General features: G+C 45.1%; 2 protein-coding genes across 6 annotated transcripts in view; both read right to left on the reverse strand.

Annotated features, from left to right (window-relative positions):
* The window catches only part of LOC137418556 (E3 ubiquitin/ISG15 ligase TRIM25-like), a 1,139,870-nt gene that overhangs the window by 1,045,080 nt on the left and 76,090 nt on the right, over window positions 1-18,700 (reverse strand). The gene's annotated exons all lie outside the window — the stretch shown is intronic.
* LOC137418911 (uncharacterized) overlaps window positions 1,599-18,700 on the reverse strand; it is a 70,807-nt gene continuing 53,705 nt past the window's right edge. For 4 of the 5 annotated variants that reach the window (XM_078770749.1, XM_078770746.1, XM_078770748.1 and 1 more), the window contains exon 3: window positions 1,599-4,513. In XM_078770749.1, coding sequence (XP_078626875.1) covers window positions 2,106-4,513 — 2,408 coding nt within the window. In that variant the 3' untranslated portion in view covers window positions 1,599-2,105. The remainder of the gene's footprint in view (window positions 4,514-18,700) is intronic. The other variant, XM_078770750.1, reaches the window with a different exon arrangement.

The following is an 18,700-nucleotide window of genomic DNA, read 5'->3' on the forward strand; positions in this document are numbered from 1 at the left end:
GACAGTAAGAGCCTTTATTTCAGATCAGACAAGTCCAAAGCTGATGGCAGTTTTAAAGTGTATGACATCAACCGTCTAAAAGAAATCCACGGACATGACATGTTTTCTCAGTTGATATTCATCCATGCCATGACTGGTTGTGACACGACTTCTCGGATTTTTGGTGTTGGCAAAAAGACTGCTTTCCAGAAGCTTGTAAAAGGAGACCCTGTCCTTCGGTCTTGTGCCAACACATTCACCATCCCAAACTAGACCACAGAGGTCATCGATGACCTTGGATGCCGAGTAATGGCTATCCTCTTTGGTGGCAAGTGCAAAGATTCCCTTGCAACAATGCGATATAACACCTTCAGCAAGAAGGTTGTCTCTGCTTCGTCTTTTGTAACACCCGAACGTCTGCCCCCAACTGAATCTGCTACCAAACTTCACTGTCGTAGAGCGTACTACCAGATCATGGTGTGGATGGGAAAAGAAGAGGGTATGGATGCCATGAAATGGGGGTGGAGCCTGCAGGATAATCAGTTTGTCCCACTTATGTCAAGAATGAACGCTGCTCCAGACAGTCTCTTGAAGGTCATTCATTGTAACTGCTCCACTGCCTGCAAGACACTCCGCTGCTCTTGTAGACGATATGAACTACCATGTACTACTGCCTGTGGACCGTGCCAACTTGAAGAATGTGACAATCCACATAACAAGTTTCTTCCAGAGGAGTCGGAGGATGACGATGAATAGCGACGAACTGTATAAGACAACAAATGCCTAATGGGCTGGTAAACCTGGCTTACTGGATTACCTGATTACTTTGTGCTTGTTTAAGTAATTTTGATGATTTCCTGGGTGCCGTAAACCTAGGTATACACACTGAAAAAATCTCTCTAGGTTGACTACTATTCGACAGAGCCATTTTAGTGGATCAGGATGTCACCTTGCGATGCCATCTTGGACTTGTCAATAAATAATTAACTGATGGTAATTTTATTGATTCAATTGGATTCCTTGGGCCCTAAAACCTAGGGTTAGACACCAAAACCACCTTTCTAGGTTGAATAATAATTGAGATATGGCCATTTTAAGCTCCCGGTGGCCATCTTGGACGCCATCTTGAAAATGACCCCTTTCCGGAAGTCAGATGTTACTAGATTTTTAGTATGTTATTTAGCATGCCCAATGGTACCAGAATCCATTGAAAAACATTTTGTATCAATTTATTTGGGGTTAGGTGAGTTTTTTTCGTATATTGACCCTACTACTGTGTAAATGTATTGTGTATATGAGTTGGATTCTCTCTGCAATAATTGAATAAATCTCTAAACAAAGTGAAGTCTTTTAATTCTTACATTAAGAAATCTTCATCAACCCAAACACCCTGAAGACCCTAAAGACACAAAAGACCCCGAATATCCAAAAGTCCCTGAACACCCAAAAAAGACCCAAAGACCCAAAAGCCCCTCAAGACCCAAAGACCCTTAAAGACCCAGTGGCCCCAAAAGACCCAAAAGTCACCAAAATGGGCAAAGATGCCTATCCCTCTGAAACGCTATGTGGTGAGGCGCGCAGACACGGTGAGTCACGCTAGTATTCACAATAACACAAAGTGCATTTATGCTTTTAGGACCTCTCTTTATTGAGAAACCCTTCACCAATTCAAGTTTCATGAAAAACATAGGCAGGAGTCTTCTTTTGACAAACAATTTTACATCAAGGGTGTTCTCCCCATAGCACACACGGCAATGAAACATGGACTACAGCTAAGATTGAGTAAAAATTGATGTTCAAACTGCCGTTGAAATATGCCATCTGAACATAACCAAAAAGGGACTAGAAAAACAACTAAATCAGATAGAAAACAAAATTCCTAAATACTAGTCACAATCAAAAAAGAGAACAAAAAAATCAACTTCATTCTCATAACTTTGTTCCAAGGGGTCATTTTAGAATCCCCACTAAACCTCTGACAGCCTCCACTGTCGTTTGTTTGTCGTGATATCCCCCGGAATGCTTTTTAAGTACTGTTAGGGTTTTCTTGATCATTCGGATTCCCTATTGCTCCAACTTTCATTGGTATAATTTCAGATTTCTTCGATTTAAAAATTATCTTAACCTCATTTTTCATATCCTGGTATTTCAGATTTCAGCTCTCCTGTATGGGTCTTCATCCGTGATTTCAAATTGCTGTTTTGAGAGAAACCTTTATCACATATCGAGCATTTGTGAGAACGCTTTCCTGTATGGATCCTCATATGATTTTTCAAATCGCCTTTTTGAGAGAAACCTTTATCACATATGGAGCATTTGTGGGGTCGCACTCCTGTATGGATCCACATATGTTTTTTCAAATCGCCTTTTTGAGAGAAACCTTTATCACATATGGAGCATTTGTGGGGTCGCTCTCCTGTATGGATCCTCATATGCAATTTCAAACTGCCTTTTTCAGAGAAACCGTTATCACATATTGAGCATTTGTGAGGACGCTCTCCTTTATGGATCCTCATATGTGATTTCAAGTTGCTGTTTTCAGAGAAACCTTTATCACATATCGAGCATTTGTGAGGACGCTCTCCTGTATGGATTCTCATATGTGATTTCAAACTGCCTTTTTGAGAGAAACCTTTATCACATATGGAGCATTTGTGGGGTCGCTCTCCTGTATGGATCCTCAAATGTAATTTCAAGTTGCTGTTTTGAGAGAAACCTTTATCACATATCGAGCATTTGTGAGGACGCTCTCCTGTATGGATTCTCATATGTGATTTCAAACTGCCTTTTTGAGAGAAACCTTTATCACATATGGAGCATTTGTAGGGTCGCTCTCCTGTATGGATCCTCAAATGTAATTTCAAACTGCCTTTTTCAGAGAAACTTGTATCACATATGGAGCATTTGTGGGGTCGCTCTCCTGTATGGATCCTAATATGTAATTTCAAACTGCCTTTTTCAGAAAAACCTTTATCACATAAGGAGCATTTGTGGGGTCGCTCTCCTGTATGGGTCTTCATATGTTTTTTCAAATCGCCTTTTCGAGAGCAACCTTTATCACAAATGGAGCATTTGTGGGGTCGCTCTCCTGTATGGATCCCCATATGTTTTTTCAAATCGCCTTTTAGAGAGAAACCTTTATCACATATCGAGCATTTGTGGGGTCGCTCTCCTGTATGGATCCTCATATGTGATTTCAAACTGCCTTTTTGAGAGAAACCTTTATCACATATTGAGCATTTGTAAGGATGCTCTCCTGTATGGATCATCATATGTAATTTCAAAAAGTCTTTTTCAGAGAAACCTTTATCACATATGGAGCATTTGTGGGGTCGCTCTCCTGTATGGATCCTCATATGTAATTTCAAACTGTGTTTTCGAGAGAAACCTTTATCACATGACGAACATTTGTGGGGTCGCTCTCCTGTATGGATCCTCATATGTAATTTCAAACTGTGTTTTCGAGAGAAACCTTTATCACATATTGAGCATGTGTAAGGTTGTTCTCCTGAATGGATCCTCATATGTAATTTCAAATTGCTGTTTTGGGAGAAACATCGATCACATATCGAGCATTTGTAAGGATGCTCTCCTGTATGGATCCTCATATGTAATTTAAAACTGTGTTTTCGAGAGAAACCTTTATCACATAACGAACATTTGTGGGGTCGATCTCCTGTATGGATCCTCATATGTAATTTCAAATTGCTGTTTTGAGAGAAACCTTGATCACACATCGAGCATTTGTGAGGATGCGCTCCTGTATGCATCATCATATGTGATTTCAAACTGCCTTTTTCAGAGAAACCTTTATCACATATGGAGCATTTGTGTGGTCGCTCTCCTGTATGGATCCTCATATGTAATTTCAAACTGCCTTTTTGAGAGAAACCTTTATCACATATGGAGCATTTGTGGGGTCGCTCTCCTGTATGGATCTTCATATGTAATTTCAAACTGTGTTTTCGAGAGCAACCTTTGTCACATATTGAGCATGTGTAAGGTTGCTCTCCTGTATGGATCCTCATATGTAATTTCAAATTGCTGTTTTTAGAGAAACGTTGATCACATATCGAGCATTTGTGGGGTCGCTCTCCTGTATGGATCCTCATATGTAATTTCAAACTGCCTTTTTCAGGGAAACCTTTATCACATATGGAGCATTTGTGGGGTCGCTCTCCTGTATGGATCTTTATATGTTTATTCAAATTACCTTTTGTCAAGAAACCTTTATTACAGACAGAGCACATGTGCAGGCCTTTTCCAGTGTGGATCCTCATGTGTATTTTGATCTTATTCATTGAAGCAAAATCCATTCTGCACACATTACATTTATAACGTATTCTACTTTCTAGAACCTTCTTGTGTTTGTTTAATTTCATATTAATCTTGGTGTCATGAGGCCCAGACATGCACTTGTATTTTATAGGAAGTGAGTCTTGATGTCGTGATGACGTTTGAAATTTTGAATCTTCTGTGACAGATGAATCGTTGTTGTGTTGTCTGCCTTCGACATTTCCAGCATGGACATCACCTGTGTAAAAATCAGTGTCAGTCATTTGCAGGGAAATGGGATTGAGAATCATTTGAGAGTTCATAGAACATGTTGTCATGGAATGTATACTTCAATTTAAATATAAACATCGGGGCAATACCCCTGGGTGCTCACCGCTTCCGCTTTTAAGCCGCTTCCTCACTTAATATTATATCCTATGTAAGCCCCCTCTGTGGAAAGGTTTGGCGGTACATCCGTAACCTGCCAATTTAATTTAAATGTTCGCACTGATATTCGGCGGATTTCCTACGGGAACCCCGACGTGTTCTCCACATCCACTGCTCATGTGCGGAACCCCCGCAGACGTCACACACATACATGCGGCCCCGTAACCTTCACCACATCCACTAACACCATGGTACATCCCCAAATCGCCTCGCGGACCAGCGCACACAACTTACACACATCGGCCATCTCACAATTTCTCACACACCATTCATTCAAACGATCCACTCCACAGTCAATCTCACTCCATTCCCACACAAGGGTCACTCCATGACAGTTTACACACTACTTTACATACGAGCCATCCGCGGAGATGCCACAGCTGAATTTGCATTTGTGTTGGGTGCACCATTTGTGCCGTGCACACTTAGCCTCACACCATTTGTTGGGAATTTTTTTTTTCAATCATCCACATACGGGTGTTTTGCCGGCATGGACTGTTAACACACAGTGACAGCAGTGCCTTGAAATGTGACCACCCTTGGACCTGTACGGATTACAAACCTGTTCTTTTGAATCTCTCACGCACAGGACCAGAACACATACTAACATTTAAAATATTTCCAGCTCAGGAGGCTCAGCCCTCCCCTCAGTCAAGGTAACGGTTGCCCCTGTCTGAGTCGGTGCATGCACTCCACTCTGCACTCTCTGCACACACTCAAGCCTGGCACTCCAATGAACCCCGGGTTCTTTATTCCACCCAAGATCGGCAAACACCCTTTCACACCATGAATTCGCTCCAGCTCAGACAGCCTCACCTCGTCGTGGTCCGCTTTGATCGCTCATATCCTCTATGTAATTAGACGTCGTGGTCCTACACCTGCACCTGCCATGTGTTATCCCGATCTTTACACATTGTTTCAACACTTTCTCTGATCTCCTCCTTGACATTATTTGCCCTCTCACTTGACTCTAATCATTCTTCTTTGCCTTTAACCATTTCATTTCATTTTAAACTCACCTGGAACGAAGTTCAGTGGAGCTTATGCGATGGTCCATTTGTCAGTCCATCCATAAACACTTACAACTTCTTCTCCGAAACCGCTGAAGGAATTGTAACCAAACTTGGCACAAATGATATTTGTTATGTTGTGACCAAAGTTTGTTCACGGCATTAAAAAATAAGATATGTAATAAAAAAAAATTGGGGTCCAAGGCGGTTTACCGGGATCAAAGTGGATCGAGGTTTGACCCCCTAAAATAGGAATTTGCTTTTTTTCTCTGAAACTACACACACTATTTCGATGAAACTTGACCACAACCTTCATCACCCATGATGCACCAATGTTTGTTAAAGGCATTAGAAAAATTGTGGTCTGAGGATGTATTTGGTGGGTTGGAGTGGGGTTGCCCACCAAAATAGGTATTTTTCGTTTGTTTGTTTAAAGTCTTATAATTATGTTAGTGTGATTCTCCATGCTGCCCTGTCTTCGAGCAACCATTGAAATTGGTTATAAAATACTTTTGGTCAGTGCAGTATACTCTATATTCTACCAGGTGTGCGCCAGGGTATTGCCCCGATGTTTAAAATTCATTTATCTTTATTATTTCCCATTTTGACCCCTTTAGTTCTTCTTCTAAGATTAATTTAGTGTCTTCCATTCTTTCTTTCATCTCTATCGTTCATCCAATTTTTTCTATCTTCTGTGTTAGGTCATCATGGCCCATTTTACATTCTTTCTTACTTGCCCTTCTGAGCTGCCCTTAGATCCTGTATTTCTTCTTATTCGCTTGTTCAGTTCTTTATGCCCCTTCGCAAGTCCTTTTTCCCCTGTTTAAGTCCATTACCTCTTCTTTTATCCAATTTATCTACTCCATCATTTTAGCCTCACCTGCTCCCATCTCGTTCCGGACACCATCCACACGCTCACTCACCTCTCCCCATCGAGCATTGCGGCTATCTCATTCTCATTGCCCATATCCTTCATATCAGCCTTTACCTCTGCCTGCCCCAGATGCATGTCATGCCTTAGGCCATCGCTTATACCTTTCGTTTTTTATATCGTTTTCCATCGTTTTTTATATCGTTTGTCCATCCTCAATTTTCATCATTATCTGTGCCATTAGTTGATTAATGAAAAACATCATCTGGTCACTGCCTGACTACGATGGCAACGGTGGCCCACTATTCTGTGGCATTGGCGCTGCCTTTTCCAGGGGCTGGTGAGGAAGGGGAAGTTTAGTGGGGAGGCGAGGGTTGGGTCCTCAATCGCTATTGGCACCTCTACTGCTGCCCCTCCTGGTCCTTCTACGAAAAAGTCACATTCATATACAGCTTCCTCGGTCATTAGCTCCTCCATATCCTCTTCAAGTAGGCCCACCAGGTGCTGCTCACCTTGGATTGACATAGCTGTATAATTATTTTAAGCACAATTTCACCCTGCACTCCTTACAATTTTTGCGGTACCGCTGATATCGTCCCAGATTCGATTCTCACTCCTGATGTCAATTGTTCCGGACGCAGCGTTCTCACTCTTTTAGAAACGTGTTTCCATTTGGTGCCAAACGGTTTGGTGGGGCCAATTGGGGTACACACTCTCAATAGAAAGAAAAACCACCTTTAGAGGCTTTAGAGGCCCACCTTTAGAGGCCTTTTTCAGGCACATTGGTTCCCTTTTTGAAGCAATGTTTTATGGCCGGATGCCCTTCCTGCCGCCAACCCTGTTAGTCGCGTCTGACGACACACATGGAATAACCAGTGAACTGGTACTCAATTTGCCGACCTCAGACGGATGACAGGCCGAGTCAACCCCCCTGGCATTAATTCAGCAATCGACCGGGATTCGAACCCAGGATCCTAAGATCCCAAGCCGGCACCCTAACCGCTCAGCCAATACCAGGCTCATCTCTCAATGCACATCCATATTTATTTTTATGAGACATCGCCTGCTACAAAGCCTTTAAGGCCATTCGAGGTGGGGCCTACACAAAGGCAAGTATAGATATTAGACATTGGACAGAAATGAGGAGTCTATTGAAATTCCTCTTGAATCGAGGTAGGTTGAGATAGAGGGGAAAGCAGGATGCAGGTAAGCTGTTCCAGAGTAATGCCTTGTGGAGAAAAATAAACAGAAGAATACTGTTATGAATTTTGGGTAGGGGCATATATAGATCCAGGTAGATCTGCATAGGTAGGTGCTCCGATGTTGCGAAGAAGAACAACCATCTCGATGTGAGTAAGTCAGGGACCTGTCCAGCCCGGTTTGTCGGATTACGTGTATATCTGTGGTCATACAAGGATGGCCCTGTGATATGTAGAGTAGGGATTATGCTAACTCCCCTGTATGTCGAACCTGTGATCATCCCAGTATCCCCTATGGCAATGCACTCATATACATTAGCTCGGCCCATTAGCGCACACATTAATTAATTAATTCCCCCTCCGCCACAAAAACAAAGGAACCGACGGAAAACAGACCGGAAGCAACCGCACACTACGGCGGCATGGCAGGCAAACATCGAACAGGCAGGCCAAGAGCCACACGCCCAAGAGAACTCGTGATTGGCATGGGGAGGGCGAGTAACAACCATGTCGTGAATTGGAGAGTAAGGAAAATGAAGGACGTGCCACACTGATTGACCACCAGCCGATGACACCAACACCAAAGGCGCGAGGCGCTTGGCCAATCAGTGAGAATGGCACAAAAGAACCACAAGAAGCAACGCGCTGAATGGAGGAGAAGCGCCGGCAACATGCGGAGGGCTCGAAAGACATCCAAGAAGCGACGTGCTGATTGGGAGGAAAGCTAAAATCCTGCCTAAAATCCTGTTTTCTCTTTGTCATTATGGGGTATTGAATGTAGATTGATGAGGGAAAAAATGAATTTAAACGATTTCATTATAAGGCTGCAACATAAAAAAAAATTGGAAAAAAGTGAAGGGGTCTTCACATATATACACAGTGCATTCAGAAAGTATTCAGACCCTCAAAACAGCGGAGCGAAAGGGGACTATGGATTTCCCCTCCATCCGTCCGTCCATGCATGCGTGCGGGCGGGCAAGCGGGCGTAAGCAAAGGACCACATTCGAATTTGGTGTGTGGGTGCAACCCTCGTCAAAATCCAAGATGGCGCCGCCATGTATGTCTGATGCCATGTATGTCTGAACCTTGTGAGCTGAATATCTTGAAAAATAAGCGAAGTACCAACTTCTAATCTGGTGTGTGGGTGTATCTAGGCACAAGCAAGAACGCTGTTTAAAATTGGGTCACCACGTCAAAATCCAAGATGGCCGCCGCCATGTATGTCTGAACCTTGTGAGATGAATATCTTGAAAAATAAGCAAAGTACCAACTTCTAATTTGGTGTGTGGGTGTATCTACGCATAATAAAGAATGCTATTGAAAATTGGGTCGCCACGTCGTAATCCAAGATGGCCACCGCCATATATGTCTGAACCTTGTGAGCGAAATATCTTGAAAAATAAATGAACTACTAACTTCTAATCTGGTGTGTGGGTGTATCTAAGCACAAGGAAGAACGCTGTTTAAAATTGGGTCGCCACGTCAAAATCCAAGATGGCCGCCGCCATGTATGTCTGAACCTCGTGAGCGGAATATCTTGAAAAATAAGCGAAGTACCAACTTCTAATCTGGTGTGTGTGTGTACCTCGGCATAAGGAAGAACGCTATTGAAAATTGGGTCGCCACGTGAAAATCCAATTTGGCCACCACCATATATGTCTGAACCTTGTGAGCGAAATATCTTGAAAAATAAATGAACTACTAACTTCTAATCTGGTGTGCGACTGTATCTAGGCATACGGAAGAACGCTATTGAAAATTGGGTCGCCACGTCAAAATCCAAGATGGCAGCCACCATGTATGTCTGAACCTTGTGAGCGGAATATCTTGAAAAATAAATGAACAACTAACTTCTAATCTGGTGTGTGGGTGTGTCTCCAACCCACTCGCAAATATTATCGACTCTTCCATGTTTCCTGCGTCTTCCACTTTGTCAACTCACATCACTTCACCGACGGGGGACCTAGGCATAATGCTTGTTAAACCAGTGTTTATTTTCAGTGCAGTGTCTTGATCTCTCTTCGGAGCAGCAGGCATTGCATCTCAAGCACCACATTTTGGGGCTCGTCCGGGATTCTCCGAGGCTGTTGATGAGAGGACCGACTACTCCTGGAGGCGGCAGCAACTAACTCAGAGTGCACATCTCAACGTAGGGACCAAGGTGAGAGAAACGTTTTTATATCTCTCTGTAGGGGCAAGTTGCTGTTGTGTCCAGGTAAAGAGTTTAATCCCTCTCCTAGATAGCTTGAGCAAGTCCCGACTAGAATTGTTAACGTGGTATAAGAGAAGTGGTTTTTGTAGAGTGGGACAAATTTTAGGGAAACAGGAGTGGGACTTCTGAGATAAGATATCAAGGTTGGACCTTGCTGGAAAGAGATTTCTGTGACTAAGGACTACCAGGGGATACCTGGAGTAGTGACCTCACAGGGGGAAATAGGGCTTAAGAATGGGAAATGGTAATGGAAAACCGGGTAAGACCGATCTTCCATCTGCAGGTACTCCAGCGGAGTACATGATGAAAACAGCTGGGGAGGATTCCGTAAAATATATATACCAGTGGGTGGGTATGACCGTGGGGCAACAGTCCGCATTCCCTGCTGAGGGAACTTTCCAACGCACTCAGTTGATTAATTTGAGGAAAGCTTTAAGGAAAAGAAATGAGGGGAAAGTGCACAAAGGCAATGATTGGGAGGCTTTCAGCCAATGGCTGGAGGAGTGTACTAAACGGGGAATAGACTCAAATGTGCGGGTTTTAAGGGTGAACCCGAGACGACAAAGAAGCATATATCCGTGTGACAGAAACAAATGGTAGTGACACAAGACAAGGATAAGGTGACAAAGCCTGTGGAAGGGAGTGGGGCCCCCTCCCAACCTCATGCCATATACGGACCGGATCCCCACACGGGATTGTATGCCCAATTGAGGGGAATGACTGGAACAGACATAGGCCATAGGCCACAAACGTTAACTCCCATGATCATGATAGACCGAGGCCGGGTCGAGACGTGGCGACAATTGGGTGAATCCCCCAAGTACGTATACCGGGCATGGAATGAAGTAGATTTACAGTCCATGTCAGCCATCCTCCGGGGATGCCTCGACCACCCAGGAAAAGGTGAAACAACACCTGCTCAAATTTGTGTTCGCTCATAAACCAACACAGTGGAATGTGGGTATTATGATGGACCGTATCCTACCTGCAAGGATATAGAGAAAGGCAAAGGTAATGGAAGGATGGCAAATGGCCCTGCCTGGACACGAGACGAGCGCAGAATACACTTTTCGGTTGGGTACCTTGATAGACATCATCGTAGAAGAGATACGACCGAATTATGTAGATTGGGGGAAAAAATCACCCATCGGGAACAGAAAGCGGGGGAAGACCCAGAGGAATTTCTTGCTGGACTTCAGAAAACGATGCAAACATACGGGGGGCTTCCGGACACTGAGGACCTTCCAGATCAATTACTTATCAATTTTTTCGTAGAAGGACTTTGCCCAGGAATTGAGAAATGACTGAAAACCGCTATATTAGGATGGGCGGGGCAAACCAACGCACAGAATCTGGCTTTGGCCATGCAATGCCACCAGTCATGTGCTGTGGATGCAGAAGCCGTGAAAGAACTGAAACAGGAAGCTTACCAAATGTTAGTTCAGAGAGCGATTCGTCGACATGAATAGGACGAGTTCCAGGGACTATAGCAAGGTGCCAATGCCCCAGTATGCGAGGTGTTCCAGGGACAGTGGCAAGGGGCCAATGCCTCGGTGCGACAGGCTGAACATAACCCAGGTTGGGTAAAACCACCACCCTATGTAGAAAACCAGTGCCCCCAGTGATGTGGAAGGATGAGAGAAATGTGGACAGCACCCATCAGCCAGGTAAGACTACGAATGGATGTTTTCATTGTGCGGAGCAAGGACATTGGAAAAGAGAGTGCCCCTACCTTAAAGGACATAGGAATGACGATCGACAGGGTGTACAGCAGAGCCAGAGCCGATTCAATGGACGGGATAATCCTAGAAACCAATATTGACATGATGCGAGTGAGACGTCCCACTTTTTTCCCGCCCTTACCAATAACCCTACAACGGACCCCACCACCTCACTAGTAATTGACGGGAAACGCTGCAAATTTCTCATAGATACAGGGGCGACTCGCTCGACTCTAAAGGGATCAGATTCGGGGAGGAGGGGGGGCAGGGGAGGCCCCAACTCAAAAGAAAACGTCTCAGTGGTGGAGGTGTCTGGGAGAGTAGAGAAAATACCCCTGAGTCAGGAGCTAGCAGTACAATGTGGACCCTTATCCATGAGACATGCTTTCTTGTCAGCGGAAAACTCCCCATGAAACCTTTTCAGGAGGGATTTGTTATGCCAGATGGGGTGCACTGTACGATGTACTCCAGGTCGAATGTATGTTGACATCCCATACCCCCAACGAGACCTCGGCCTACCCATATTGATGGAAAAAGATCCAGTGATATACTGTTGGATATTCACGGACAATCAAGTGTTAGTCACCACTCAAACTCATTGGGACACTCTTGAGGTTTTGGCCGAATTAAAGACTTGGGTAAGAACCCATGGTTGGGATATACACGGCTGGAAGAAGACCCTCCACTGTACTTGCTATTACGACAAACTAGGAAATGATGAACAATATGAAAACCAGGTCCATTCCCGCCTCGAAGAAACGACCCATATAGAGGTCGCAGAACTCTGGATCGGAAAAGAGGAAGTGGGGTTGGAGGTACGGACCACACCAGACCAAGAGGTCCTTATGAAATTGCCAAACGACATCACCCCTTGTGTAACGCTCCGAGTAGGCGAAGGGTACGAGGCAAAAGACATCGGCCCCATGATCACTCGGCTGAAAAACACTCTGAGGGATTTCCAGGGAACAATGCCAAATGGTAATTGGTATCACATACGTAACCAACAGGGGTTTACGTGGGAACAACCACCCAATGACGCACCCACACAATTTGAGAGAGTGGAGATCGAGTGTAAAAACTTGCGGGGGAGACAGGGAGGCCAACCCCACGACGAGGCTTTGCGCCAGGTACCGGAAAACCTATGGACCAGGCATCCCAATGATGTGGGAAATATGACTAGCGCTGACCCAGTGACAATCGCAATGTAGCCAGGAGCAACCCTCCCACATGTAAACCAATACCTAATTCACGCCGAGGCTTGGAATGGTATACTACCAGTGTTAGATTCTTTGCTGCAGCAGGGAGTTCTAATTCCGCCGACCAGTGTGTGTAACACCCTCATGTGGCCATCTGGAAACCAGGGAAGACAAGCTGGCGTTTTGTTCAGGATTGGAGGGCAACTGAATAAGTGCATTGTAAGCATCGCCCCCGTGGTACCTAACCCAGCTACAATCATGGCGTTGATTCCTTCGGATGCGGAATTATTTACGGTGATTGACCTGTGTTCTGCCTTTTTCTCTATACCTTTGAGCCAGGAATCGCAACGTCTGTTTTTGCCTTCACCTATGAAGCACAACAGTACACGTGGACCCGTCTCCCCCCCCCCCCCCCCAGGGATTTGCGGACAGCCCCACACTATTCTCATGGGCCACACACAAGGATTTCATGGGAGTGGTCCTCGCGGAAGGGTCGACCCTGGTACAGTAGGTAGACGACCTGTTACTTTGCAATACACAAGAACAACAGTGCCTGATGGACTCGGTAACTCTCCTCTGCGTGCTGGCCGAGAGGGGCCACAAGGTAAATCACGACAAGTTACAGCTCTGTAAAACTAAAGTGGAATGCCTCGGACACTCTATTGAGAAGGGTACACAAACACTGACAACAAAACGGGTGGAAACTATCTCAGAGATCCCTAGGCCAACAACAAAGAAGGCCCTACAATGGTTTTTGGGAATTACCGGGTACTGTAGGACATGGATCCCAGATTATGCCGTGCAGGCCCGCCCTTTGTATGATGCTACGAAGGACAACACACCATTGTGGGTCAGCCAGGGAGAATGCATTCACTGGGCTGAAAACCGCGCTATCTACCGCGCCCGCCTTGGGCTTGCCAAACTATGACAAAACCTTTTATCTGTACGTTCACGAACGGGAGGGTTTCACCCAAGCGGTATTGGCACAAAAACATGGGGAAAAGCTGCGTCCCATTACGTATTACAGTAGTCAACCCGAACCTGTAAGCAGGGGACAGCCGTCGTGTCTTCGTGCCATGGCTGCGGCAGTGTATGCCGTCAACCATTCTTCCAAACTAGTCTTGAGGAGCCACCTGGTGGTTAGAGTACCCCACGTCAGTGCAATCATTTTGCAGGCGAAAACGCAACATCTCACCACTGCAAGATCTGTCATAGGTGAACTAACGCTACTGTCAGCTACCAACATAACTGTGGAAAGATGTAACACACTGAATCCTGCATCTCTCCTGCCCCTACCAGGGGAGGGCACGCCACATGATTGCCTACATCTCGTAGATTCAGTTTCCTCGTCGAGACCAGATTTAAAGGACGAAGCGCTACCGAACGCAGAATTGACATATTATGTCGACGGCTCTTCAAGCCGCCCCCAGGACGACTGTTTGCTTTCAGGCTATGCGGTGTGCGACGATTGGGAAACTATCGAGGCTCATGCGTTGCCTGCACGCCACTCCGCACAGCAGGCCGAACTGATAGCTCTTACACGTGCATGTGATTTGGCTGCAGGACGGTCCGCCACAATTTACACAGACTCTGCCTATGCGTGGGGAGTCGCACATGACTCGGGCAAGATATGGGAGATGAGCGGATTTCTCACCTCCACGGGTTCCCCAGTAAAGCATGGTAACCTAATCGCAGCATTACTCCAGGCAATACAAAAACCTAGTGCGCTCGTGATTGTAAAATGCAAGGCACACTCACGTCAACAGGGGTCACTAGTCTCCCAAGGTAACGACCGTGCGGACCAAGCGGCCAAGAGGGCCGCTCACAAACAAAACCCTTGTGTCTGCCCTCTACACATTGTCCCGCTCATAACCAAAAAGCTGACACCCCCGTCTGTGCAGGACATCATCAATCTACAAGCAGCAGTGGAAAACAAGGAAATGCTGGGATGGCTACAACAGGGGTGCACCCAGTAAGACAATAACGTATGGATTGATCGCCAGGGCCGTACGGTAGCACCGATAGCATTGCTCCCGTGGCTTGCACGCGTGGGGCATAATAATGGCCACGTGTGCAGAGAAGGGGGTAGTGAAGGCAATCTTACAGTCATGGTATGCCCCAGGTATTACAACCATAGCCACGGAAACATGCCGGAAGTGCACAATTTGTCAACATCACAACGTAGGACCTTCATCGAAACATTTTCAGAATGCTGCACACCCGATGCTATGGGCACCGTTTGTCCATTTACAAATTGACTACGTACAAATGCAACCATCACTGAAATACAAATACATGCTCGTGATCACGGACATATTTTCGAAGTGGGTAGAGGCATACGCTACTCAACGGTGTGATGCCACAGCAGTAGTAAAACACCGTGTGCAGGACTTCATTTGCAGATTTGGCATTCCGTGCAAAATATCAAGTGACCAGGGCACACATTTTACGCAGGGAGATAGTCAAAGAACTATCCAAAGCTCTACAGATACGGCAAGTATTCCACTGCGCTTACCATCCACAGTCGGCGGGAACCGTGGAACAACAGAATGCCATATTGAAGTCTAGACTGACAAAAATATGTGATGACACAGGACTTAAGTGGCTGGAAGCATTGCCTCTTGCTTTGATGGCCATACGATCAACAGCAAGTAGACACACGGGCCTATCCCCGCATGAGATCATAATGGGACACCCCATGTGATTGCCAGTAACGGCACCAGCTATGACGGATTTACAAAATGTTCACCACTTGGATGATAATGTGTTGACTTTTTGTGCAGAACTAATGAGAACTGTCAAAAGTTTCCATTCACAGGTAAAAGAAGCCCTACCGGAATCAGCAGCACGACCGTGCCACCCCTTCGAGCCAGGCGATCTGGTGCTAATCAATAATTTCAAAAGGAAGCACAGCCTCCAACCAAGGTGGACCGGCCCGCACCAGGTGCTGTTGGTCACATACACCGCTGTCAATTGTGAAGGAAAGACCTCCTGGGTACATGCATCACACTGCCGGCGGTGGGTATCCCCAGAGACACCACCCCAAAGGGCCGTATCCCCAGAGACACAACCCCAAGGGGCCACTCAAGGAATACCAGCACTCACTCAGGACGCGACACAAACCCAGCACGATGGGACCGGGGGTGAGGCAGATATTGCTACGAGTCACACTCGAGATACCACTAGTGCTTAGTAAAGCCTCAGATAGACAAGGGAATAGAGAACTCCAGCCACCACACCTAGGAACACGACAGAAAAGAGGGTTAGACTACCCCAAATATTTTAGTAATGGGGTAAGACCCCTACTCAGGAAAACTGGCTCATCGATTTCCATGGCGCCCTCCTCTTTTATGGTGGATAACAGGCAAAAGGTAGAAATTCCATGTCTTTTTGGCAAAAAGGTAGCACGCGGACTTGTTTACTATCAAGCGTTCACCGCCGGCATAGTACAGTGGTCCAGGAAGGTCAGAAGAAGATGGGAAGTGGTACTAGAACACATTCGTATTACCCAAAGGAGCAAAAAGAGAACCAAAAAACCAGGATATAAATGGGGAAACAAAAATTACACACTAATAACTAAAATTCAAGACCCATGGAAATGACCCCAGGAGCTTAAGTGCATGATGAGACATCCAGGCTGCAAAACACCTTGCATAGCACACGGATTCCTTGTAAATATAAACATCAAGGGATACGTGCCACCCCCGCAGGTGGACCATAGTGAACTGGTAAGGAAAAAGGCAGGAGAATCAAACACCTACTGGGGGGTTGCCAGAGAGGTGGCTGCGGCCCAGAATCGCACCAACTGTCGGTCTTGCATGCCAATGTCGGAAAGGTCTTTAACAGGTATTAAGATGAGAGTAATTCCATTGTCACTCAATGACTTATGCTCAAAACCGCTGGGAAACAACTGTATCCAAACTACTTTGGAAAGGACAGGGGTGGACAATGATGGCGAATGCGCTCGTAACTTTGACTATGTTCCCACAATCCTGAACCAAATAAAACGGCCAAAACCAGGGGAGGAGTGATGGGGAAGTTTTGGAGGGAATGAGTGATGGGGAAGATTTGGAGGGGAGGGGTGAGATTGGATTTTGAAAAGTGTACGATTAATGGGAAACGAACATTTATTGCAAAATGAGTTTCTTGAGACCTTCGAGTCAAAAATACGTTTGAGGACGCTGAAGGATGGGTGGAGTGCTGGAAGTTTAGGGAATGTATGAAAGAGGCACTGTAAGAGATGGAATTGTTTTTTGGAATGAATAGATTTGGTGAGCAAGTCAAAAGCATCCTTTTATAGAAGAAGAAGAAAAAGGTGTTATAGTATACGACAGAATACAGTTCTTCAGGGGACAGATTAAACATTTTTTAACAACGTGATCACGTGATCACGAACAACGTGGTCGAAGAACGAACGAACAAATAAGAACGAACAAACGGATAAGAACAGAGAAGGAAATATATATATATATTTTTTGTTGTTGTTGAGATTTTAAAACAAGGAAGTATGGGGTGAAAAGACCGTGAAAAACAGAGAACGAAAGTAATTGCAGCGCAATCAAAGAACCGCTGAGACAAAAACAAAGCCTCAAGCCAAGGTCGGACACGGTAGCCTACTAGTACTACACTAGGCCTCAGAATACGCGACACGAACTAACCGACGATTCTGTACACAGGTATGAAAAACCAACACCGAGAATCCTATTAAAGACACCAATAGTTACACACACCGAAATAAAGATACAGTTTCGACAAAAAGAAAATTGTGAAAAATTACTTCACTTCGAAAGTGTGCGCGCATGGACAGCTTTGAAGAGACGTGACCTCCAATCTTGCGCATGCGCATGCGTATATATATATATATATATATAATATATATATATATATATGTATAATTGTATGTATATATATATATATATATATATATGTATAATTGTATGTATATATATATATATATATATATATATATATGTATAATTGTATATATATATATATATATATATATATATATATATATATATATATATATATATATATATATATATATATATATATATATTGCTACGGTTTTGAGGTTTGTACAGTAAGTTCAATAAAGGTTAAAGTTTGCCCCCCATAGATAGTCACACAAGCAACATATAGCCTCATTTGTAGTATAGTTATTTCTTAGTATGTGTGAGAATAGGCCCTTTCCAGTGTTAATTCTGCGTTGTGAAAAGCCAGGAAAATAGGCCCTAACGCCACCGATCATCCTACGTCCGTAACATCAATACAGTTTGTTAACGTTGGTTCATTTTGGGCGAGTTAACACGAGGGAGGCGGAGGAGGGTCGGGGCGGAGTCGAGGCAGAGCGGCAGAGGTGATGACGGTAAGCATGAGCCGCCAATCAGGGCTCAGAGTTGGTGGCGTCAGAGGCCGTGGTGAGAAGATTCTGGTGAGTTCCAGAAGATTCGCGGGGCGTGCCTATGAAGCCTGCTGCACGAAAGCCCTCGACAGGACTTGCGTCACAGGACTTGCGGCAAACTGCAGCAGAGAGATAAAGGATTTGCATCAGGGAGCTTGTGATACCAAGATACCAAGAAGGACTCATTGTGAACTTACAGCCCGAACGCGCGGTGTTTGATGAACTTGATGCGCCTTGCCGCACTTGCATGAGCACAGCTGTGTAACCGCCCTTTGCCGTAAAAGTCCCCCCTTTTGCTGTCAAAGTCCGCCCCTTGCCGTTCCGCCCGATACATCGCCTTTGTTCGAGAGACGCGCTACGAGCCCCTGTCTTCGCCGATCACCATC

The sequence above is a fragment of the Myxine glutinosa genome, chromosome 1, assembly GCF_964187855.1.
Source record: "Myxine glutinosa chromosome 1, kmMyxGlut1.1, whole genome shotgun sequence".
NCBI lineage: Eukaryota > Metazoa > Chordata > Myxini > Myxiniformes > Myxinidae > Myxine > Myxine glutinosa.